This window comes from Pollicipes pollicipes, unplaced genomic scaffold (assembly GCF_011947565.3).
Source record: "Pollicipes pollicipes isolate AB1234 unplaced genomic scaffold, Ppol_2.1 Scaffold_7261;HRSCAF=8764_pilon_pilon_pilon, whole genome shotgun sequence".
NCBI classification, from domain to species: Eukaryota; Metazoa; Arthropoda; class Thecostraca; order Pollicipedomorpha; family Pollicipedidae; genus Pollicipes; species Pollicipes pollicipes.
The window spans coordinates 22,290,539-22,315,347 of NW_023597054.1; the positions used below are offsets into that span (position 1 = coordinate 22,290,539).

Here is a 24,809-nt window from a genome sequence, read left to right on the forward strand (position 1 = left end):
CGTTGACCTCCGCAGGGTGTACCTGGTCAGCGATAACACGATGAAGAACCAGACGCCTAAGGCGCCATTTCAGGAACGCGTTCTTTATCTGACCCAGAGGTTTTTAAAGCACGTTGATACCGACTGACTCATTCTGTTCCAGTAAAGTGAAGCAACCTGAAGTAAAAAAGTGAACGTCACCTGTTCACTGCTCGAATCATTTGTTTTACGTCACGCGTCTGTATAATTGTCACATAAGGCGCACAGCGGGCCTCGGCGGTTCGCCTGTGCTTTGCGTTAGCTAAAGCCCGGGTCGACTTCGGAATCAGTCAGATGCCATTCGGCTGAGGGTGGAATCGATTCTTTGAGATTTTCGCGTGAGTCGGAGTTCAGACAAACAAGTCACCAATGAGTTATCTTCAAGCTGCGTCGAGGAGTTTGCGCTTGAATCAAGACTATTCCCAAGTTGCGTCGAGCAGTTCGGAGTCAAAACCAGTACCATGTGTTCTGGGTCAGTGTTGCAATCGATTCTACTCAAACAAAGTCGAATAAGTCTGCATAACACCTAGAAGGCACAGAAGCCCACCACCACAGGGGGGTGGGACAAGGGCAGGCCGTCAAATACCAACTGTGTAGGGCACAGTGCCGAGCACCCGGGAACGGCCCTTCAAAACAGTAAAAGTAATAGATTAAAAACGGTGGCCTAGCCAAACCGCACCATAAATCTGCCTAGCGTCAGGCTTCTGATCAGCACCAGTGGCCAGACCACCCGGTGCCTGGCGCAGCTCTGTGTGACCGGTGACGGCCGGCCCTGCCCGCAGAGTGGGCGTCCGGACGGTCAGCGAGATGGCGGTGGACAGCCGGCCGTTCACCGACGACGTGGCAGTGGCAACTGGCGACGGCGGCAACGTCGAGCTTCTGAGCACGGGGGAGCTGCACGAGGTGGGGGAGTCCCAGGGGCCGTCCGGTGACCTGTACGACTGGAGGAGGCCGCCGCGCCGGCGCCACCGCCGCCACCGTCGGCGGCGCGGCAGCAGCCACTCGCCGGCGCCGGCCGCGCGGGCTGAGCCGGAGCCGCTGAGAGTCGAGTCGCTGGAGGGACCCGGGTCGACCGGCGGCGGCAGCCCGGCGTCCAGCAAGTCCAGTCTGCGGCGCGGCCGCGGCAGCTCGCTGCGCGGCAGCCACACCTCGGCCGAGCGCGTGCTCTCGCCGCGTGACGCCGAGTCCCGCAGTCAGTGGGGCCGGCAGGAGTGGCCATCGGCGGCAACGGCGGCGGCGGACGAGAGCGCCGCACTGACGCCCGAGCGGTCCGTCAGCGGCCGCAGTAGCCGCAGCGGCAGCACCAGCCGGCTGCGTGGTGTCATTGCCAGCCTGAAGAACCTGTTCCGGCGCGGCCGGCCGACCGAGGGCGACAGCGGTTCGCGCCAAGACCGCGTCCGGCCGTCAGACTCGAACCAGACGACAGGCGACGCCGAGCGGCGGCCGCGGCGCAGCCTCGGCGCCCGCGTGGCAGCGCTGTTCGCTCGACCAAAGGCGCCGCCTGTCGGCCGCGAGCGCACCACTTCCGAGATGTCGCTGGTGCGGCGCCTGGTGCGCATAGGACTGCCGGCCGGCGTGGTGCTGACGTCCGACGACCAGGGCCGCGGGCGGCTGGAAGGCGTGTGGCGCTCGCCCAGCGGCCGCACGCACCGGCTCGACCCGGACGACGACGACTACCCACGGTTGCTGGAGCGCATGGCCGGCCCGGGCAGCGGCTACCACAGCCCCACCGGCCAGCGCATCCACCACGTGTGCGCCGTCCACCACGTGCACCGCAGTTGCCACCACCACGACTGGCGGCACGCCGCGGCGCCGGCCGCCGCCACACCGCGGCACGCGTCAGTCGGCAATTGGGCCAGCGACCAGGGCTCTGTGCGCACGCGACCGGCGCCGGACCGCGCCACCGAGCAGCTGGGACCGCTGGTGAGCGTTAACGAGGCCGAGCTGGCCCGGTCGCCGCCGGGCGGGCTGCGGCTGGAGCTGACGCCGCACCAGGGCAGCGCCAGCAGCGCCGATTCCGACTACCAGGACCAGGTGAAGCAGGTCACCGACCTCTGAGCGGCGCCTCACACACAAACCGAACGGATGACTTCCTGTATTGAGACACAATATGAAATACAGCGGACGAGCGGGTTGGGCGTGTCTGTCCCGAAGGGACCTGGGCTCGATAGCCAGCAGGAGAGCACGCTGTGGTGACGCGCGCTGCCACGGCCGTCCGCGCCGTCGGCGCTGCCGGCGATGCTGCGGCGCTCAACGGCGACAGGCCAGTGTGCCCGGCTGGACCGGCTGCTGCCCGGCAGCGCCCGACACGCCGTGATGAGGGCGGACTGGTGCCGGACGGCTCACTTGCGGCGTCCTCCGCCCCAGCCGCCCCGGCCGCGGAAGCCGCCAGAGCGGCCACGTCCACGCGCAGCTGGCGGCAAACGAACAGCCGTCAGACACAGCCCATATGTGACACAACATGAAGACCAAGTGTTCTCTTAAAGGTCTTCGCATGCTGGCGACTTAGCCATCAGAACAAATGGAACCCCTTTACAGTACCCAAATGGCTGATCTCACAGATCAGCTGTGCACCACCAAAGTGCGTCCAACTAGATATTCTCTGGCCAGCTGCATCTACCATCTCATTTGTTCCTGTCACGGTCTTCCATGTACAGTCAGCCTCACAATATGGTTCAATTAACATACTCTTTTAAATGAACACAATGTATGTTGGCGGGCCAACAACTGCAGAGGTCATATGACCTCTGCGCTCAAAACAATAGTGATGCAGCAATATTTTTTATGGCATGCCTGGCATACTGTTCCATTATCTTATATATATATATATATATATATATATATATATATATATATATATATATATATATATATATATATAGGAAATGAACTTTCATCACATGCACAGAGAAATCTAGCACACAGGACCAGTGTGATTGAATATCATTTGATCTGAACAGTCATTAGCAAGTTCTGCACCAATTACTCAAAGCTTAATAATAAAAACATCCGTCAATCTCAATATCCACATGCGGTCAGGATCTGCCCATTCGCCAGCTAGACGTTGCTTTGCAAACAGCGACAACTTACTTGTGAAAAACACCCTTACTTTGCCTGTTGGGACAACTTAGAAACACTTAGTGGGACAACTTAGAAACACTTAGTGCTTGGGCCGTGACATCATAGGTAGTCAGAAAGCTACATCACACGTCAAATGGGCTTACTCCAAGTAGGGAGTCCCCTTCCATTTGCCAAGAACGAGCATCTGAGGCAGTGCACTCCAATACAAAAAGATGTGGCAGTGGTCATTGACTGTGGTGCAGGCATAAAAGTGTGACAACAGTAATTGACTGCAATGACTGTGCAGTTACTGTGATATCATTAAGGATTTGGCAGCAGGGAGATATCTGAACTATGCATGAGGATGTGATACTAGATATCACAGACAACTGGTCCATTGTGGTTGAGCCCAGTCACAAACTGCTGAGTCCTCTTCTCACTATACATTGGAGTTATAGCAGCATACACACATCACCAATGGCTGGTACATGTCAGGTAGCAGTGACTGCCTGTAGACTGGCTTTCCATCATGCAGCACAGGGTGCATGCAGTTGGTGCATTTGCACTAATCCATATACACCAGTGCTAACCAAATTTTCAATGATGTTACAGCATTCATACACTCTGGTTGATTGATCTGAATTCAGGTGTCACCCTATCCATCCAAAGCTTGAGGAGCTGAGCATAACCCCCTGGATGGCACTATGCCATCTTTCCCCACCACCCCACACCACTGACACCATGTCAGTATTAGTTGGCATCATCAGGGTTGTACAGGGTGTGTTAACATATGTACAAATCAATCATTTGTAAAGTGAGGCAATGTCAGATTGGGCACAGTGTGTCACAGCTATTGTCATTCATATTTTATCTGTAGTCTTCTCCTATGGGAAAGCCCGGGTTGCAAAAGCAGAAAAGTCCCAAAAAATGGTAAAAGGGATATCAAAATTATTTGTTTGCAATTGTTATGCAGAAAGCAATACACATGTCATACAGTGCCAAAGCCACCATCATAAGATTAACACCTAATGAAAGCATTGTGCTAGTCAACAAGCAGGCATAAAATGCAAACAGACCACCACATACCTTGAGCTCTGAGAATGGCTGACTTTCCTCTGCCTGCCCCTCCAGTAGGTCCCTTTTGTCCCTGAAATCATACATCATTGTTAATTGTCATAGAGATCCTGCATAAAAAGCAGATCTTGCACTACTAGTTTCACCAGATTACTGTTTCCTGCTGTCTTAGTTGAAGATATAGAATGCTTTGGATGAATGGGGTGCAGGTGGAAACAAAAGACAGGAAATAGATTGCGTATGATCAACTAGGTATGCCTATAATTGAACACAACTGCTTTAAGTTAAGCTAAGCCTGCAAAGACGACGTGGAGCGGTCTAGCAAATCATAATACAAGTCATAGGTGCAGGTCAATTTACAAAGCTATAATGACATATTGAAAGTTAAAAAAATGTTCAACACAAACCATCTAACCTGCATATGAAGCTGCCCATGGATGAGCAGAAACAACAGTCTTGTATTACAGACATGCTCAAAGGTCCTTTTATGCCACCCACAATGTGCAAATACACACAAGTAGATACTACAGTTAGCAAGCCATGGCAAGGACATTCACACCATGTTCAGTACCACCTGAATCTTGCTCCTAATGGGGTCACCTGCCCCTTCCTAGCATCAGCTCCTGCTAGCCTAACCTGACCTAACCAAACCCCAAACAATGGTCAGAAGGTAGCATGGGATACCCAAAAAGGTGGTATTAACAGCCCAGCTTCAGAACTTTCAGTCACAAATTTTAAGGTTACTCTAAACTGTGTTTTCTGATGAAAAACTGGCCAGCAAGATCTTATCAAGATCTGCCATAGTCTGCACATTAGCAAGTACCCACCAGGCTTCAAACCAGACTGCACCAAAATACATGTTAAACTAAACATGTATTGCAAAGCAACAATATCACTGCTAACATACAAGTACATTTCCTAAATGGGGGCAATCACAGTTTGATACACAGTTGCTATTAAACTCAGAGCCAAGATACAATACTTCAAGGAATGGTGTTTAAACAACAGTTTCAGGCAAAACCTTGTCAAATGACTTTTCACGCCAACAACATGATAAAATCCTGTACAATTTAGCCTTGGCTAGGTTTGGCAGACATGCACCATGTTCAGGGCATTGATACTGATCAGCTGCCAGGCACAAACACACATTTTTTTCAAAACTAATAAAAGAAGATTGTATAAAACTAACTTACCTTGAAGTTTTTGAACATGGGAGCATTTTTCAACATGTCAGGCAGAATCAGAAAACGAACTTTTGATCCCCGTATGTACACGTTTTCCAACTGCGCAACTCTCCCATCTCTGTATGTTACTGTGATGTTGGCCATCTGACAATTCATGTTGTCTTCTGCTTCAATCAACTTTCCTCTGTAAACTTCACCAGTGTTGCTTTCAAGTGTCACTATATGACCCTCGGCTTCATGGAGGACCTTGATGGGCACACCAATCGACATCTTCAAGCACGATGTTTAGCGATCTTTGAGGACGATAAGTGTAGCGTTAGGCACAGCGGGTTCAGTACAAAAGTAACTGCCTCTTAAAAACTGACAAATCCTTCGGCAAACGGTCTACAGGCTTTAAACACACACTGATATATAACGCCGAAAGTCCCCACGGCCAACGTTCCCTACACTCGCGCCGTGCGCCGCGCCACACGCCGTGCCTAAACGTTATGGTGCATGCGAGCATTGCGCTCTTGAGACCATCTAGTATCAAGCATGCCATGATAACGTTCTTTTTGTCTGTTTAAGCGTTAGTGTTGATATAAACTTGGATTAAATAAAATAAATACATTTTTAAAGTTTGTTTGTGTTAACAGTTTTCTGAAATAGTATTTCCACAATTTGATTGATTTACCTCACTAGAGTTCATTACTCCCAGCAGCATTTTTTCCTTCACTGTGAAGAGACGCTGAGCCATTTTCAAAACGATGCTTTTGAGGTATGCTAAATCTATCAGACACATGGCTTCAAATAAAAGACATTTCTCAAAACACGAAAAAAGATATTTTCAAACCGCGGTTGCATGTTTCAACTCGCACAAATTTTGGAATTGATGTCTTAATGTTTGTATCCCAGCGGTTCACGGGAAAACGGTAAATATGGTAGCAACTTCTAGCTACTCAATGGCGTCCCTGCGTCCATCTCCACAGGCTTCGTCGGTTTCGTCACCCGACTCCCACTGTTTGTGATAGGGGGTTCTCCCATCCCACGCTATACGCTTCCGGTCGATTCATATCCGCTTCAGAGACGGAAGTAAGACGTCATTGTCGTGGGTGCTCTCGGCGCGGGTGAGCTCCCGACGTCATTGAAGCGTCTGAGCCGCTACGGGAGGGAGCAGGCAACCGACATGCCTGTGTTGTGATGACGCTAGGTCAAGTCCCTAGTAAAGGAACTTGAGTTTGGACATGTCAACCTCAGCATTGGAACTTAAGCTTCACAGCCCAGCAGGGTCGGAACCAGCCATCTTTACGTGGCCGTTGCCAACCGGCACATCGGTGAGAAGCTTCGTGATTGCGTGTGGCATAGAGGCCAGTCTCGTGGTCAGAATCGTGGTACATTAAGACTAGTGGGTCTATTTTGAATGAGTTGCTTCTAAATGATGTCGAGGTGGCTTTGGGTTTGGGCAACTGGCTAACCGAACTTATTTGTACCCAGAACCTTTCACTGGAGGTGGGGTGATCTGGATTTTCATGTAGATTTGCCTTCTGCCCTTCTGGCCATGGCAGATAACATTGATAGTGAGGCTGCATGCATTTTGGCTGGAAGGGGGGGGGGGGGGCAACACATGATGGCAGAGGGCTTGGTGTGTCAGCATTCTTGATAGAGGCAATTTTTTGTCCAACAATTTGGAAGTATTGAAGCTTAGGTGCATGTTAAGCACCCTGACATAATATTAGTTAATGCATTACCAAAGCTTAGCACCACTCTCAAGCTGCAAGTTTTGCTATCATTCAAAAGTTCCAGGTCTACCTGACATTTTATCCAATAATAGGCAAGTACAGAGCAGCTGCTTAAAGGGGCATCATTCATGTGCATGATCCCATCTGCAAATGGTGGCAGACTAGTCAACAAGATGTTTAGTGTGGGTGTGACCATGTTCCAAATGGGATAGTCAACTTTTCTGCTTGGGTCAAGGGCTTATGATTTGAAGTCAGGGAGTGGGGTCTCCAAGATGTTCAGGATTATCTGATTCACATCTACTGGCTACTTATTACTTTTGCTGCTATGTGTTTCTGATAGGTCAGAGCCATAGTTAGGTTGCCAGCCAAATTCTTTTGCATTATACCTGTGCATTATCAAACACACAATGTTTTGGCTTGCATCAAACCAGTTTGCATTTTACAATGCAACTGATAGGATTTGGAGGTTTTGGTGCTGCCATGCTGACTACTGGCCAATGAGTCATGCCATTATTAGTGCCTGATTTATTAGTTCAGAGCAAGTAGCAGAAGCTGGCAAGAACAAAAATCTTCATGCATGAGCAAGATATGGGTCCAAAATTCTTGATGCAGTTAGTGAGTTTCTGGCTGCAGAGGCTGGACAAGCAGCTGCATGCAGAACCACGTAGGATAATAAGGCAGTGATTAAGTTGGTAAACTCCAAGGAGATATCACTTGCTTTTCAGGGCTCAGAAAATGGGTTTCTATCTTAAGCTCTCAAAAACTGGATTAATCATTAGTTCAAGGATATTGTTTAGAAACTTATGCTGTTTATGCATAAGCATGCTTAAATGCTGCCTTGCCATATATGATAATACCAGCATCTATCCCGGAGTTTTTCTGAGATTGTTTTCCCACCATCAGTGCAGTTAAAAGATATGGTACATTCTTCACAGAAGTGTTGTGTGTGCATGCACATGCCAGGTGATGATGATGTCATTGTCAAGTGAACTGGATTTCTTTGTTTTTTGTTGCATGCTTTTGAAAACATCACTAGGATACCAAAAAAGGGAAGCAAATATCTAAAACCATGCTATAACCTGAGAACGGTTTTACAAAATAAGTTGGGAGCTGGCCAAACCATGACAAATTATGACACCACTACTAGTGCTACCTTGAAGGTATATGCAGCATACAGGCTTCTGTCCAGGCTTAGCACACTCATCGCTTCTTTCAAAGTTGGGGGACTTGGAGACCAACTTGTGGGGGGGGGGGGGGGGGAGGGCTGAAACCCCCCTCCCTCCTACCCCAGCTTAGCAGCAAGCTTTGTCTATCTTGCATTTCAAGTTACTGCATTTGAAATGTGCCAAACTTTTTAGGAAATTACAGGATTCAGGGAGGTACATCAGTGGTGTGGTGAAGTCACTGCTGACATAACCTGTACTTTGATTAGGCCTGTCTGTATGATAAGGTGTGGTTGACATCACTGATGCATAAAAAAGTATTCCAAATCTAAAAGGAACATTTGGGAAGATGGCATCATGCTCCAAATATATTTATTTCCACTCTCTTGATTAGGACAGGAGTCAGGAGCAGACTGCACTGAAATAGAATGTAAGGGGCTGAAAATTTTAGGATGGAGAAACTATGCCTATAAAGGACAGACAAGGCTGTTGGGGGGCATCAGCAACCATGCAACCAGACCAGACCGGGCTGAATGAGAGCTGGCTGTATGGGGGCAAAATGTCCCAGTTGGGAGCCTTCAAGATGGATAGCCAAATGTTTCAAAGCAATTGTTTTCATTTTGAATTTGGGACCCCCTGCCGTGCTGAACCTCCTGGTTGTCACCATGGCCATCTGACTGACACCAGGTCCCAGGTTGAAGGCTCTCATCTGATATATTTTGCCCTGATACGCCCAGTCCCATTCGGTCCAGTCTGGTCTCATTGCATGGCTGTTGCACAGTTACTTTGTTATCAGCTTTGCCTGTCCTTTGTATCTGCTGTTTGATCTATTCTAATATTGTTCAGCCCCTCCTGCTCGATTTCGGTGCAACCTGATGCCAACCTTTCTTCAGTGTGAAAAGTGATGATATGAGTGTTTGGCCACATCACCAAGCACGTTTTAGCATTTTGTAGGTACTTTGCATGTTGGTGACTTTATATGTGCCCCTAGGTACCATGACCTTTCCTGACATGGCATAAGCTACACCAGTCAAAGAATGCCTACCCCAAAATCTTCAAAGCATATGAATTGTCTGCACCCTGTCCCGACATGATCAAGCAAAAGTCTTCCACATTCTGGAAACTGGTGTGTAATAATGTAAGATCATCTCTAGCATATTGATATGCAAATTTGCAAGGAAATGTGGGTTTAAATTACATCACAAGCCTTAGGTAAGCTGCTCACTGGGGGTGTGTACATCAGCCTGACTGGATGGTGGCATTTCAATAAATATTGTGTTCCATGTTCATAGAAGCTGCATGCAGGGAACCAAGACAGATATTCAGAGTCATGGGCTTCCCTTAAGAGAAATGAACTGGATGACAGGCCTATTAAGTGCTTGCCAGAGCCATTTTACTCACACATGGTCCTTAACTGTGCCAGTAACCTCTTACCACAGCACATTAAGTTTCTTGGTGTGATGATGTCATATGAAGAATAATTGTAATAATTAAATTTGATAAAATAATTTAATGATAATAGTAATTCAATACAATAATTTATTTTAATTAATTTTATGTTTTTAAATAATTTTAAAGAATAATTTAAAGAATAATTTCAATGTTATCAAACATTACATGTTTCATCTGGTGATATGAAGTAACATGAAAAACAACTGAAAACATATGTATGTTCAAACTGTTGTTCAGCCTTTTGGGCATGCTCATCTGCTTTGTGGTGGGAGAAGTGTCAAGATAGTTGGTCATGTGTGATGCGGTCTGCTCAGAAAAGCCATGTTTGGTATCCATAAATGTATAACATCTTGATTAAGTAACACAATGGTGTGATGGAAAGTGAGGGTGGTAAAAGTGTGAAGTGTCACTAGCTTCTGATAAAAGTTATGTTGGATCACAATATTGCTACAGTTTGAATTGTTACAGGCATAATCATTTCTGCATGTTGCCTAAGCTGTACTTAGTGGCAAGATTGGTGCAGGTTATGGGACAAGGTCCCAGATTTTCAATGCTCATTGTGATATGGTGTGCAATGTCACTAAAATTGTTGCCTTAATCATGACCCTTTATTTACAGAAAAAGGGAAAGGAGCATGATGGAGCCCTGGAAATTGTTGACACCATCAGGTAGGTTATGTGAATGGTGATAGTGATCACACACATTGTAATGGTGGCCATGTGTGCCATCTGGGTGAAGTGAATAACCATTGTACTGTAGTTGGTGAAGTACTTTTCATTATGTTGCTGTGCATAGTGAGGAAGGAGTGAGGGTTGGGGCAGGGGACACTCAGACCCAGCTCCCCAATCTGTCAAGTGTGCTCATGTGGCACTGCAAGTCATGTGGACATCCTAGACACACATATATATATATATATATATATATATATATATATATATTTAAAGTGAAGGTCTGAAATATTTGGGGACATGGGGTCCCCTGAAATTCCAATACCAACCAGCCTGGGGTACTAAGCTTGGCAGGATCCGCTTGGCACTAGTTGGCATGACCGCAATACAACCAAATTCACTGAAGTCCAAATATGCCTGTGGTGAGGAAAAGAGTGCCTGATGCTGCATTGTTTCACAAAGATTCCAAAGCTAATGTCATACAGGTGATCCAAGAAAAGAAAGATTCCAGAACACTTTAAAACAAATCTCAGATGAACAAGCTAAGGAGGCTATGGATAGACATTGAGGATGTCTGTAGCTGTTGTGAGATGCAGGACTTCATAAGGGTCATGTTGGTTGGACCTGCTTGTCTACCCCACCCCTTGTGTGTCCATCCCAACCCTTCATGAGAGCCCTATTTTTGAGCCTCTTGGCATCCCATTGTACCATTCACATGATACCATGGGGCAGTTTGGTCTCAGTCAGTGCTGATGCTTTATGCACTGGTGTTTCTGTTTTCCAGATGGGTTTGTCAAGACTTTCCAGAGCTCAAGATGGCGATGGAAATCAATATACTCAGCCAGTATGACACCAAGAGGTAGGTTGTCAGCATTTTTCAGTGACTGGCACATATGTTGATTAAGACTCCAGATTGTTTTTGCTGGTGATATGTGCACACCCTGTGGTCAGTCTGTATATGAACCAATGTCTGGTCTCTCACACACCCCATGATGATAAGCTGACAGGTGAACTTATGCAATTGCTTGTTCTGTGCACATACAGGGTCATATCTTTTATTTGAAGCAATAATAGGGTGCCACTAGAGCAGTGCCAACATACAGTGCCATTTGATGGTTTACTTACAGCCATTATGTGGTGTCATTAGAGCAGTGTCAACATATGTTATCATTAGATGTTGTGTTTACAGCCAATCATGCAGTATTAGGTAATGTGATGCTACATTTGCATTGCTTATCTTTACAGCTCTTTTTCATTATATTGGAATCAGTAAATATTTGCTCAATTTGACATTGTTGTAAATATGTAAACACATTTTTGTTTCTGTTTCAGCTATGAAAGCATGAAAAATCTTTGTGATAGGTACAACAGAGCAATTGACAGCATACTTCAGCTGGTATGTCTTTGTGCATTGTCATATACCCTTGTATTTATAAGCTACAGAGGTGTGTTTTCCCAAGTTCCTTGACCAATACATGCACTTGGTACATCTCCTGAAATGGATGTTTGCTTGGGTCTGTGCTGTCACTGATTGATTGTTCTGGAAAAAAAATGTGTGGTTATCTTAAACCCTGCACACTGACCAGTTTTTGACTCTGAATGAATGCCCTTCTTTAAAAAATGTGTGGTTGGCATAAGTCTTGCACACTGAGGGGTTTTCGATTGTGTGAATGAATGCAAGTAGAATGCTGCTATGTTGATGCGACATGCATGCCACGTTGATATGGCGGGAGATTGCACCGCCGCCGCTGCGGCGTCGCGTGCTGACGGCTGTCGCGCCGCAGGAGCGGGGCACCTCCCGACCGGCACAGCGCTTCAACAAGAGGCCGTCGCGCGACCTGCTGCGCCACATCATCCAGCAGGTGTACAACCAGGCCGTGGAAGACCCAGACCGGCTGAATCAGTACGAGCCCTTCTCGCCCGAGGTCAGTACTACTGGTTTGACGTCAGTGGGACCTGCTGGGGCTGATCCGTTCTCATCTGAGCTCATTATGAACCCTTTCCACTCGAGGTCAGTGCGGCCCATGTCGTCCCGAGGTCAGGTTACGTCCGAGGTGCGTGGACAGGTGGCACGGGCCTTCTCGCCGCCATCCGCTCTCTCCGCAGGCGGGTGCCGTACCGCGTTCGGTCGGCCGTGGCGGCAGGCGCTCCCAGCGATGGCCTGTCGCGATGTGTGATGCGATCGCAGTGTGGATATCCGACGCGACTAGGAGCCGGCGAGCGTGCGTGGTTCGCTCCGTCACCCGGCCGGCGGGGACAGCTCTGTCCTGCTGGTGCGGACGGCCACAGATGGTGACCTGATGTGTCGCCGCCGGCCTGGCCTGACCTGACCTGACCTGACCTGACCTGAACTGACCCGGCGCTGTGTTGCCAGGTGTACGGCGAGACGTCGTTCGACCTGATCTGCCAGATGATCGACCAGCGGCCGCTGACCGAGAACGACGTGTTTATCGACCTGGGCTCCGGGGTGGGCCAGGTCATCCTGCAGATGGCGGCTGCCACGCCCTGCAAGATCTGCGTCGGCATCGAGAAGGCCGAGACGCCCTGCCGATACGCCAAGGTGGGACACGTGTAGTGTAGAACGGCTCTCTGAATTCGTAATAACCTAGTGCCCGAATGTCGGCTTTAGCTTCCTTTATGGAGTTCGGACCACATATTGGGTGCCGCTAAATCCTTATCTCGGATCACACACTGTTTGATCTGCTCACATTTTGATTTCACTGGAATGTTGCTGACCTGAGCCGGGGGGCGTTTTGGCCGCGGCCTACGCTGAGCGCTGCTCACTTCCACTTCCCCTCCGTTATACAGGCGCTGGACAAGAACTTCCGGCAGTGGATGAAGTGGTACGGCAAGAAGCACAGCGACTATCAATTGATTGAGGGAGACTTCCTGAAGCAGGAGCACCGCGAAAAGATCACATCAGCGACGCTGGTGTTCGTCAACAACTTCGCGTTCGGTCCCACCGTCGACCACCACCTGAAGACCATCTTCCAAGACCTGAAGGACGGCGCACGCATCGTCTCTTCGAAGGCGTTCTGTCCGCTCAACTTCCGCATGTCGGACAGAAACCTGAGCGGTGGGTTAGGAGGTCCCGGCTGGCCGCCAGCGGCCCGGCCGGTCCAGCTCCTCGCATTAGTTGATCACACACATGAGCTGCCAACGTCATCACAAGTTTGCGTTGAAATGCCAGCCACCGCACACTGGGGCCACTCAGTCGGTGTGCGCCTGGCGACGCGGCGCTGAGCTGGGCTTGTGTTGCAGACATCGGCACCATCATGCACATCACGGAGCTGGCCCCGGTGCTGGGCTCCGTCTCCTGGACCGGCAAGCCCGTCTCGTACTTCATGCAGGAGATAGACCGCACCAAGCTCGAGCGCTACTTCCAGAAGCTGAAGAATCCGGTGAGTGGCACGGATGACCTAGAGTTCTCACAGTGTGTGGTGCGGTTTTGGACAGGAAAGTCAACTTACATGCTGTGTATGTAGGAGAAAATAAATCCATTCAGTTACGTTGTAATTGTACGCCATTACGCTGCCGTCCCCGTGAAAAGATCTTACGAGTAACGGACGCGGACAGCTATGTAAGACCAACACCGTTGACTCGGTTATCGTGCTACGCTCGATCGGGCTGTGGAGGCCGTGACACGCGGCCGGCCAGCGTGTGAGAGACGGGACGCGCCTGGCGCCGGTAGGAGGACGACTCAGGCGGTTCGTCAGGCCGCAGCAGCCGCTCGGCCACCCGGCGCTCCGATGCCAAGTCCCTGCTGCTGGACTCCAGCAGCGGCGACTCGGACGCCAAGGAGGCCGGTAGGTGTGAGGATGAGATGCCGCGGCCCCCGCCGCCGCCGCCGCCACCGCCGCCGCCGCCCGGCCCAACCACGCGTCGCGCCTGGACCTCGTGGGTGGCGCGCCACCCGGCGCAGGCCGTGGCGTCGGCGCCCGCTTCCCCGCCAGCTCCGCCGCCGCCGCCGCCGCCACCGCCGCCGTCTCCTCCTCTGCCGCCGCCGCCGCAGCCGCCGCAGCAGCCACACTCGCCGCCGCCCGACTCACCACCGCCAGCCGTCTCGGACCACGACGGCGACGCCGAGGACGAGCCGGAGCTGCGGCCCGGCCGCCCACGGCGCGCCGGTGAGTGCGGCGCCGCGTGTGCATGACCACGCCCGCCCGTAGCTAGACGGTCGTGTGCGCTGGCCGGTCTGAGAGTGGCCTGGCCGTCTCTGTCTGTCCCTCTCTTTTGTTTGGTCCTGCACGCGGCGCCCGCTCGTCCGGCGCGTGCCCGCGGCTCCGGCTCGTCCGTCCGTTCGGCTGTCTGACGTGTGCCGGCGCTTTTAGTGGGCTGCTGCGGTGCCGGCTACGGCGGCGCGTCCTGCTCCACGCGCGAGCGGCGCGGCGGTGTCCGCCCCGCACCGACTCCCGTAGTGCATGACGGGCGGCGGCGGCGGCGAGCCGGCCGTCCCAGGTTTGGCGGCCGCCGGTGCGACCCTGGCTCGGGCGGCCCGGCCCGCTCTCGCTCCCATAACGTCACTATCTGTGTTTCTTGTAGACAGCATGAATTAACGTCCTCTGGTTTGTTTGAGTACGGTCGAGTTGGATGCAAAGTTGTGGAGTTCAGAGTCCGTGAGCGCTTACGTTGATGCTCCATTGTTTGCGTTGCTAGGCGTGACAGCATTCACGTTGCATTTCAACTGTTTCCATAATGGCCTCGTTATGCTGCTGCGACGAAACCAGGTGTACAGTTGGTTATTATGACTGGCACCACTTACCACATTTTGCCGCTTATTTCGAAGACGTGTATTTCACAAAGTTGGCACACCTGATTTCTCATACCTGTCCATGTCTTGGCCGCTAACGCCGCACCCGTCCTGCCGTGCAGCCAATCAGCGTAAGCCGAAGCGGCGGCTGACGCGGAAGCTGCCGCGCGCGCGGCCTCAGGTGCGTGCTGCCGCCGCCGCCACCGTGCCGCCCGTGCAGCTGAAGCGCACTGTCGCTGGCAAGGGCAGGAAGCCGGGCCGCAAGCGCAAGCTGAACATCTCCGGCCTGGACGTGCTGCACAGCAAGACGCTGCTCAGCACCACGCACATGGGTGAGTGGGCGCGCTGGCGCGACGCGGCACGGGGCGCGGTGGAGGCGGCCTGCGCTCGTCGCCCTGTCGTAGGGCAACGCTTAGGGAGGTGCAGACACCTTGCTGTCATGGGCGAACGCGCTGATGCTCACGCCCTGCCTTGGACGACCCGCGCTCCAGCGGTGACCCTGCGCTCCTGTGGTGACCCCGCGCTCTAGTGATGACCCTGCGCTCCGATGATGACCCGCTCTCCGATGATCACCCGCGCTCCGATGATGCCTCTCGCTCTGATGATGACCCGTTGTCCGATGATCACCCGCGCTCCGATGATGCCTCTCGCTCTGATGATGCCCCTCGGTCCGGTGGCGACCCACGCCCCGGTGATGACCCGCGCTCCGGTGGTGACCCCGTGCTCGGCCCCGGCGGCAGTGACGGCGCCGGAGGACGTGGCGCCGGGCACCGTCGACCAGAAGCTGTCGTCTGTGGCGCTGGGCGGCGTGCTCAGCCACCAGGAGCTGCCGCCGGAGCTGACTGCCGGCGACGTGCCGTACGGCCTCCAGCTGCTGCTCGAGTCCATCAAGAACCAATATATGCAGTTCATCCAGCGCATGCAGACGGCCGACTTCCGGCGCTCCGTGGAGCTTGATATCGAGCGAGAGCGGGTGGGTGACGCCCTGCGCCGGCGGCCGCGTGCTGGCTGGGCGCGTCGCGACCGGCGGCCGCGCCGGCGACCCCGGGGGAGACGCTTGGACGAGAGCAGGCCGTGTTTTCAGGTGCGCGGCTTGCTGAGAGATGTGCAGTAGTTGTTTGAAGGCTTCCTGTGTGCAGGGCGATGCAGAACTTGATGGAAGGGCTGCCAGCCGCGCGCCCTCTCCCCCCGACTCGCCGTTGCCTCCGACCTGTTGATGACCGAGGTATGATCCCCTGACCCTGGCCAGGTGCGGCAGCGGGAGCTCAAGGGACGCACCAGTCAGCTGGAGGCGCAGATCGAGCACCTGAAGGCCGAGAGCCTCGGCTTCCTGAAGCGACGCATCGCCGAGCTGGGCATCGAGGCCAGCAAGCCGGAGGAGCTGATCGTCAAGGCCAAGGAGATTGTGATGCGCCACCGCGAGCTGCAGGAGCGAGCCGCTGCCATGGAGACGGAGGTGAGAGGGCCAGAGCGGCCGTCTGGGGACGGCGGCGAACGCCCGGCCACGCCGGCTGGCGGCGGTCACAGCGGAGGTCTACCGCTGCCAGGCCCGTGTCTGCGGACAGGAGGTGTAAAGGTTTAGTGTAGCGTGGCGTTTCAGCGCAGGATACCATAGTATCACACAAGTGTAACACAACGTAGTGCATCATAGCACGAATGTAATCATCATGCAGTGTGGCACAATGCTAATTTAACGTAGCATCTTGCTTACAGCATGATGCGCATAACTTACAAATTTACGGTTGTTGTCTTGAACTGGACTTTGAAGGGACTCGTTGCATTCGTTATATTTTTGCCGTGGGAGAGACAGTGAGCCGCCATCAGTTTGTATGTGTTTGCTGGGGGTGGGAGGGAGGGGGGAGGTGTGAGTGCCGTCAGTACGGGGGTGTGGGGGTGTGACTGAAACCCATCAGCCGGTGTCCGGGGCTGTGTGTCTCGTCAGACTATGTCTCCAATCACGGGGCTTGCGGCCGGCTTCCGTGACTCAGCGGCCCTCCGCCGCTCCGTCGTGCCGCGCAGGTCGCTACCATGGAGCAGCACCAACAGCAACAGCAGCAGCAACAACAGCAGCAGCAACAACAACAACAGCAGCAACAGCAGCAACAACAGCAGCAACAGCAGCAGCAGCAGCAGCAGCAGCAGCAGCGGCAGCGGATGGCGATGACCCAGCCGAGCCCGGCCGAGTCGGAGCGGCCGCCTCCGCCAGCGGCCGCCGCAGCCGCTGCCGGCAAGGAAGTATGTGCCCAGTTTGCGGGCCGGCTGGTGGAGGTACACCGGACCGGGCGGGGCCGGGCGGCTGTGCCGGCCTGACCGGACCCGCCCCGTCTCGCCCGGCCCGGCGCCGTGCCGCCCCGGCCTCACCGCTGCTGCATGACGCATGGTGGTGGCGTTTAACCGAGAGCCGGCCTGATCCGGGTCATATACGCTTGCTTTGTCTTTCACGAATGGCGTGCGCTGCGTGGAGGACCACGTGCGTGATTACGACGGTGCTGGCTGGGTGGCAGTGACGCTTTACCCTCCCAGTTGGGTCCGGAGTTACATGTGTAGGGGTTTGTTGTAATTTAGATTAGACTCAAATGATCGCCAATCAGTTGTCATAGCTTTGATATATCTTGATCTCATGTGTTCAGAAGTGTGAGAGTGAGGAACTGAGATAAACTATAGATTTGTGATAAAGTACAGGGTTTGCTGCTTTTCTGGTAGCCGCGTTCGACAACGGACCCTTTTCTGTCACGCTTAAATGCATTTTCGAAGGCTGCAGTTGATTGGCCCTTGACCGTCGACCGCCCGCTATTAACATTTCTTTTGATGTCACTTCGTTCTTGCTTTTGCTGTATGATGCTTTTTACCACCTTGACTCGGATGCTTTTGTGTGGCTAATTATTGCATGTTTCCACGCTGTCTGGTATTCGGCCTGTGTCGCTTTGAATCTTTCGTTTGCTTGACAGATGCTTTTAACGCCCCTGCACCTTGACGCCTGATGGGCAAGCTGAATAAACGTTGTGATCTGCACGATTTGCGTATTGCACACTGGTCAGACGGGCCACCCTGCACAAACCCTGCTGGACCCCGCTTGTTGTATGCCTAGATAGGCTCCACTGGCCCGCCTCCCGTCTGTCGAAACCCCACGGACGGCTGGCAGCCCCCCTCCCCCTGACCCCTCCCCCCCCCACCCGCGTACCCTGTCCCCTGGTGACGGACCCGGGACCACTGGTCCGGGCCGATAACGGGCTCCCTCCACGGGTGCAGAGATGCGGCCAGCTCCGATCCATTCTCGGTCTGGTGTCTGAACGGGCTGCGGGTGGCCCGTTGGGGTGTTTGGTGATCTGGCGCCCGGATTGGCCTGGTGTTCGGTGTTCAGATCGCTGGCCGCCTGTGTAGCCTTGTTACGCCTCGGTCGGTATTTTACCGGCCATACCACACTGCTCTGCGATATGGTCGTCTGGAACGTACAAGTACGGTTAGTTTACCGATAGTTGGGTCGTGATGCGTTCAAAAGTTACAGCAGCGTTCACTCAGATGTTGCGTACTGCGAGAATTGCGAAAAATGGCAAGCAAAACTTGAAACACAATTTGGCAGAACATTCCGGAACGGACATTGGGCAGAGCGGATGACAACATTCCTTTACGTGCGTTGACCGAGACCTGTTGCCTGCCAGGGCGGAAAGGCCTGATAAATTCGATAGCAGGTTTATCGATGTTCCTTTCTGGGAAGACTATACGTCCTGCGAGACGTTTCCTGCATCAACGGAGATGCCAGTCAACGTTACCTGCTGGCTTTATTGACGTTCTCCGAGTATCCGTTGACAACGGGGGAGGGGCGTGTTGTAACATCATATGGTACCGAAAACAGACCTATATTTCGTATGCTATTTAAAAGGCCAAAGTCAAAACTGGCCGCAAAGGGGTGACAGCGCCGTTGTACATGTTTTAAGGTACATTCAAGGTGCTCTGCTTATCACGCGTTGCAACCGAGCGGTCAGGTCAAGGTCCATAAGGTAACGTCGCCCGTACAAAACGGGTGGCTTAGTCTTAGCACTAGATCGATATCAACTATTTAAGTTTAACCTGCAGTCTCCTTCAGTCTCTGTATCGCCTGAAGCTGTTCCGTGACCATGGCCTTGTCCTCAGATAGCCTAGCACGAATGTCAGTTGCTCAGTGCATATGCGAGGAACATTATTGACGTGGATGACACAGTAGTAAGAGCCCTGTTCCGCGGAGAAAACCATGAAAATGGAGATAAGGATAGGTTACCATCTGTGTGCCATTCTCATGGTTTTTCTTCGAGGAATAAGGCAATTACTACTGTCCTAACCTAGCATTTAGTCTTAATTTATGGTGATATTTGCAAATTTCTTAATTTATTGCAATGGTCAAACATGGATACTGGCGTTCCACAGGATTTGACTGCAGGTGAGCTGTAGACATGACTTGACTTATTACATCAACATCGACCTGATGTAGTAATGACGCACGACACGAAGTTAGCCGCGTAACCACTCACACCTTAAGAGCCGGCTGACATGAAAATGTGGAGCGCGCCGACTATTAAACCGTCGCGGAGTGCCGAGTTTCATGTTACCGTCGTGAACGTCCGTGAGAACGAGGGCTGAGGTCGGTGAGGTCGAACGTCCGGTAAGCTATCCGCGCAATACCGGAGGAGCTGCTCACCCCACCCGTCCTCGCGATGGTTAAGCCGCCGGCAATTCTTGTCAGCTACCGCGTTCAGACGCGTCACATTGCGTATGGAGAAACGACGGGGTGGTAATGACCTCAAGAGGAATGCGGCGCATTGTCTCCCGAATCGGGAGTGTGCGCGCCACGGACGTGAAGCCTTATTGAAGCCCACGCCGTTTAACACGCGCGCGGGTGGCCGATTGAATACCCGTCTCTTGATTGGGCGGTGCAATTTGACCACCCTGCGGCCTCGAAACAAGCGAACTACAGACATGAAATTCACAGGGTGGGTCGGCTTGCATGTGAACTCACTTGTGCTGAAATTTGAGGTTCCTAGGTCACTATCTTCGGCTCGAATGAGGTAGAGCAAGTTCAAACTCAGGATTGGTGTCCAAGTGCCCCCAGATCTCGTCATGTGACCGCCTTAAGCATGGGCGACTGTTCTGAGCATAAGGTCACTGGTGTTCATTTAAGGTCAGTGGCCTTGTTTGACTGTACGGATGTCATAGTGACCAAAATCCTACCGAATGGCTTTGAGTTTTGCGTCTGAATAAGCGCCAAAGGCTTGCGCTTGTCGATATGCTCCTAAAAACAAAAGCTTGACCTGAAATCCATGGAAGATGTCTGCTATGGTCCCTGTTATTAAATTCCAAGTGAACACCAGAATACTTCGAAGAGCTTTCAAGTGAGAAAGTAGGTTGGTCTTGACCTCGGTCTAACCTTCATACCTCCCCCCAGGTCAATGGAATTTGTTGTCATCTCAAATTTAATTGTTGTTTGCTTACAAAACTATCTCAGAGATGTATGGCCTCGTCGAACACTCCGTTGTCACACCGGATTGAACGATACCATAGAAAGTGCCTTCGCTTACAGCCACGGCCTGACCTTGACCCGCCCATACATTAAGATCTTAAAGGTACAGCAAACGTTATCATCCCAAAAGATCCGCCATTCAATCGCCTGCAGCCATGCAAAGTGTTGGATCTCGAATCTCCCTCCACCAACCCGAGCGTGTGTTAAGATACCCTGATGTTTGGCTACGCACATATGCAGGGGTTTTATTGTTTCTTGATTGGGCGTGGTAGGGTGGTCTTACAGAGACCCTTTTTATGTTGCTGCGCTAATGATAAAGTCATATCGCACGCTGTCATTCGTTTGGCCGACGCTTACGAGCTCTCATTCGTTGGACGAGTTCGGTCACCTCCCCCCCCCCCCCCCTCCATTCGGCGATCCGACGTTCCATATTTGGTGTGGAGCCGACGACAGGGGGACTTACCAGGTTGGAGGGTAGCCAGAACCGGGATGGGGGTGGAGAGGAATGTGAGCAAACTTTCGACGCGCTGGATGCAAACCATCAATCGAACTGCGGGGCCTGCTCCTGCCTTTCCGTTGTCGATACCCCTGGTAGGCGTATTGGGCACGCAATGCATTATTATTGCCCGTGCACTAAAATATTCCATCAGGTTTGTAATACCATGCGATCTGCGCGCACATAAGACTATGATCTTGTACGCAAGTTGCAAGGGACGTATTGTAGGCTATGTGACTTAATTTTTCAAACGATTGCGGTGTTAACGCACACCACAATGAAAACAGTTTTTCACGTACACAAACGTAACCTTAAACGCTCAGCAAGGTGATAGCCACGGACCAGTGGACGATAATGTCTATCAAGTCTGCAATATCTCAAGTGTTAATCGAACGCCGTTGGTTGCCGTCGGCACCACAGGGGGCCGAGAGTGAGGCTCTTGTCAAGTCCCCGAGCTGTTCAGCGGGTGCACTCAGAGTTTGAATCATTGCAAACTGTCCGTCGGCCCGCACATGGCGCCTACCCCCTGTGGTCTGAACACGCAACCTCTGACCTGGCCCTGTGCCTGACCTCTGCGCCGGGCCGCTGACCGCCGTGCCCTGTCGCAGGACACGGTGACGCACGAGCTGGTGATGCAGGAGATATCGCGCACGTTCGCCGCCCGGCGCCGCGTCCAGGGCGAGATCCGACTGCTGGAGAACGAGGTGCAGATGTTGGAGCGGTCGGCCGCCGAGAAGCAGGCCAGCCAGCAGCTGCAGCTGGCCGCCGCAGCCGCCGCCGCCGCTGCCGTCGCTCCGCCGTCTGCCGGCCACCAGGTGTTCGCGCCGCCGCCGGCATCGTCGTCCGCCGCCGCCGCCGCCGGCGCGCTGCAGGCCGGCCAGAAGGCGCGTCACAAGAGCCGCAACCAGGAGTGGCCCAAGGTGCCCGACATTGGCAAGATCCACGAGAAAAACCCCGAGCTGCTGGCGCGCAAGATCCTGGAGACAGGTCGTCAGATCGAGGCGGGCAAGATTCCAGTGATTCGCAGCTCGCCAAGCCCGGCGCAGGAGGGCGCGGCGCGCGCTCCGCCACCGCCGCCGCCGCCGCCCCCTCCGCCGCCGCCGCCCCCGCCGGCCGCCCGCCGCGAGCCCGAGCGGCGTGGTTTTGGCGTGCAGCGCGTCCACGAGCCGCCCAAGGTGAACAACTTCGAGGACCGGCTGAAGAGTATGATCACCTGCTTCCTGAACGAGGACAAGCCGTCGGAGGAGGGCGGGTTCCGCGCGGCCGGCGCGGCCTACCCGCCGCCGGGCGAGGAGGCCGCCGGGCCGCGGCTGCTGGGCCGCCTGCCGGCAACCCACCAGCCCGACTACACGCAGTTCTCGCCTGCCAAGCTGGCGCTGCGCCGCCACCTGTCCCAGGAGCGGCTCAACACGGATTCCGAGCCCGGCCACGCCGCGCACAAGGGCCCCGTCCACGCCGCCGTCGACATGAGCTTCAGCAGCGGCAGCGGCGGCGGCAGCGGCAGCGGCAGCGGCAGCGGCAGCGGCAGCGGCGGCGGGCCGACGGTGGGCGTTCTCACGTCGCGCGCCATCGAGGAGGGCCTGCGTGGCAGCAGCAGCAGCGGTGGCGGCGGCGGTGGCGGCGGCGGTGGTGGTGCGCCTGACCGGAAGGTGGCGCCGCCGGCCTACTCGCCCATCTCGCGGCCGAGCAGCGCCGAGGCGGCCGCCGTGCAGCTGGAGGGCCTGGCCGACCCGGCGCACTTCCGCGAGCTGAGCCGCGCCTCGCCGGCCGCGCCGCTCGCCCCGGCCGCCTTCCCGCCGCGCGCGCGGCCGGCGCCGCCCACCGCCGGCCACTCGGCGTCGGGTGGCGCAGGCGGCGCGGGCGGCGCAGGCGGCGGGTACGAGGCGCTGGCCGGCCTGCCAATGGAGGGCCTGGCCGCCTCGCTGCACGCCCGCTACGTGCGCGACGAGCCTGCGAGCGTGAAGCGGCCGGCCGGCGCGCCAGCCACGCCTGAGCCGGGCCCGTCGGCCGGCAAGCGGAGCCGACATGAGGAGCGTGCCACCACCGCCGCCGCCGCCCACCATCGGCCGCATGACTCCGGTAGGTGGCCCACTACGGCTCCTGTGTCGCTTTCCTCTGATTAGGAGGTGGATGTGCGACACACTTTTGGACTTTACTGCAGCGCAGTAAATGTGTTCGTTGCGATCGGTTCCTTAGGGCAGATGCGCATGTCCGTGGTAGACGTTACTTTTATAGCAACGCCATCTTTCATGTAATACTGTTCATCGGCGTCATGCGCCGATCTGTTCCCTTGGAACGGGACGTCAGCGCTTCCCCAGACATGCTGTAGCAGCGCTGCTGGCATTCTACCTGGTTTGTTCTCGGCCTTCCACTGGGACGCTGAGCCGTGTGCGGTAGCCTCATGTGGTCACTGGGTGTCGCTCCGCAGATCAGGTTGCCACTGGGTGTCGCTCCGCAGACCAGGTTGTCACTGGGTGTCGCTCCGCAGATCGTTCTCAGTCGCCCAGCGCCGCCCAGAAGGACATCAACATGGACTTTGAGCGCATCTTCGCCGTGGCCGACGAGATCAAGCGGCGCAAGTCGTCGGACGGCGCGTCGCCGCGCTCGGCCGGCGTGTCGCCGGCGCACCGCAGCTCGCCACCGCGGCCGGTGGCCGCGCCCGCCGCCTCCGGCCACGACCTCACCATGGCGCTCAAGTTCAAGCGCTCGAGCCGCGCCGACGGGCGCGTCAGCACGCCGGAGCCGGCCGGGCCCGGCGACGACGAGACGCACCAGTACGACCACCACTTCCGCAAGAAGTTCCCGCACTCGCAGAGCCGGTACTGGTCGGGCCGGTCCGGCGCGCCGGCGCCGGCGGCCGCCGTCACGCTGCCCACCATGGCTCCGCTGACCAGCTTCAGCTCCCACCTGGGCGGCGGCGAGCCGGGGCCGAGGCCCCTGCTGGCGCCGCGCGCCGGCCAGCCGCAGCACACCGCGCGGCCCGCAGGTCAGTGGCGGGTCGACAGAGGGGCAGGCCAGCAGGCCGCGGACGCTCGGGTGGGGCGGCTGCAACAGGCGGGGTCGGAGAGCCATGCCAGGGGTGTGGTACGTCTCGCGAGGTTTTTTCGTGTCTCGCCAGTCGGATGTGAGTGTCGTGACGCGGCACGTAGCCGCGCGATGGCGCGTGTGGTGATGGGGAGAGGCTGTCCCCCGTGCCTTTGACGTCACGTCCCGCCTCCCCGCAGGTGCGCCCGGTGGTCGGCCGTAGTGTCGCCCGCCCGTCGTCATCAGCTACTCCGATCGAGCTGCCGTCCCGTCCGGCGGCGGCCCGCCGGGGCCGGCCCCGCGTGACCCCCCCCCCCCCCCCTCCCCTCCCACTGCCAGAGCCGCCGAGACGCGGCCCCCTCCGGCGCAGCTGCATTTACCGAGCGCCGCCGCCGCGAGCCAGCCGCCCCCCAGCTGACGTGCAACGAACGAGTAGTCGAGTGAGCGGGTCTGTGTTAGAGTCGAGGCCGGACATAACGGAATGCGGTATATGTTGTTCACTGCCACTTTGTTACTGGTTAGATGGTCTATGTGCGTGTGCCGGCGCCCGCCCTGGGCGATGACGTGACGGTGTATTTTGTACGGTGTGGTGTCCGCTGGGGGCGGCCCCCTCTGCTTGATGCGGGTTCGCGCGGCAGCCTTGCCGCCCGGTGCGCGGTCCACCCAGTGGTCGGTAGCGTGTGTTAGTCAGTACGCCCCGCCTGCCGTATT

The 24,809-nt window shown here is 54.7% G+C and overlaps 3 protein-coding genes across 3 annotated transcripts; 2 read left to right on the forward strand and 1 right to left on the reverse strand.

The window, feature by feature from the left end:
• Positions 1 to 2,350: 2,350 nt before the first annotated feature.
• Positions 2,351 to 5,826, reverse strand: SmD3 (small ribonucleoprotein particle protein SmD3). Its single transcript, XM_037237156.1, has 3 exons — positions 5,346 to 5,826; positions 4,165 to 4,225; positions 2,351 to 2,431 (listed from the first exon to the last, which is right to left on the reverse strand). The coding sequence occupies exons 1-3, from the start codon at positions 5,604 to 5,606 to the stop codon at positions 2,361 to 2,363; spliced, it is 393 nt and encodes a 130-aa protein (XP_037093051.1). The 5' UTR covers positions 5,607 to 5,826; the 3' UTR covers positions 2,351 to 2,360.
• A 483-nt stretch (positions 5,827 to 6,309) lies between these two features.
• Positions 6,310 to 22,675, forward strand: LOC119111187 (histone-lysine N-methyltransferase, H3 lysine-79 specific; the record flags this gene model as incomplete). The annotated part of the gene is made up of 15 exons (XM_037235010.1): positions 6,310 to 6,649; positions 10,288 to 10,337; positions 11,122 to 11,196; positions 11,670 to 11,733; positions 12,122 to 12,262; positions 12,712 to 12,897; positions 13,146 to 13,413; positions 13,599 to 13,738; positions 14,029 to 14,234; positions 15,106 to 15,419; positions 15,828 to 16,060; positions 16,337 to 16,543; positions 17,107 to 17,151; positions 17,281 to 17,322; positions 21,683 to 22,675. Coding segments are annotated over exons 1-15 (3,054 nt in total), but the record flags the coding sequence as incomplete, so codon positions are not given.
• A 300-nt stretch (positions 22,676 to 22,975) lies between these two features.
• On the forward strand, positions 22,976 to 24,423 carry LOC119111188 (translation initiation factor IF-2). The gene is made up of 3 exons (XM_037235011.1): positions 22,976 to 23,153; positions 23,563 to 24,060; positions 24,299 to 24,423. Exons 1-3 carry the CDS (start codon positions 22,976 to 22,978, stop codon positions 24,319 to 24,321), a joined length of 699 nt encoding a protein of 232 aa, XP_037090906.1. The 3' UTR covers positions 24,322 to 24,423.
• Positions 24,424 to 24,809: the final 386 nt, after the last annotated feature.

Bases quoted from the DNA above. Each gene is read 5' to 3' on its own strand.
- SmD3 (XM_037237156.1), bottom strand. From the start codon at position 5,606: ATGTCGATTGGTGTGCCCATCAAGGTCCTCCATGAAGCCGAGGGTCAT. The intron at 4,226-5,345 runs GTAAGTTAGTTT...GTATGATTTCAG, and splicing joins CCATGTTCAAAAACTTCAAG to GGACAAAAGGGACCTACTGG. The intron at 2,432-4,164 runs GTATGTGGTGGT...GTTTGCCGCCAG, and splicing joins AGCCATTCTCAGAGCTCAAG to CTGCGCGTGGACGTGGCCGC.
- LOC119111188 (XM_037235011.1), top strand. From the start codon at position 22,976: ATGGAGGGCCTGGCCGCCTCGCTGCACGCCCGCTACGTGCGCGACGAG. The intron at 23,154-23,562 runs GTAGGTGGCCCA...GTCGCTCCGCAG, and splicing joins CCATCGGCCGCATGACTCCG to ATCGTTCTCAGTCGCCCAGC. The intron at 24,061-24,298 runs GTCAGTGGCGGG...GCCTCCCCGCAG, and splicing joins GCACACCGCGCGGCCCGCAG to GTGCGCCCGGTGGTCGGCCG.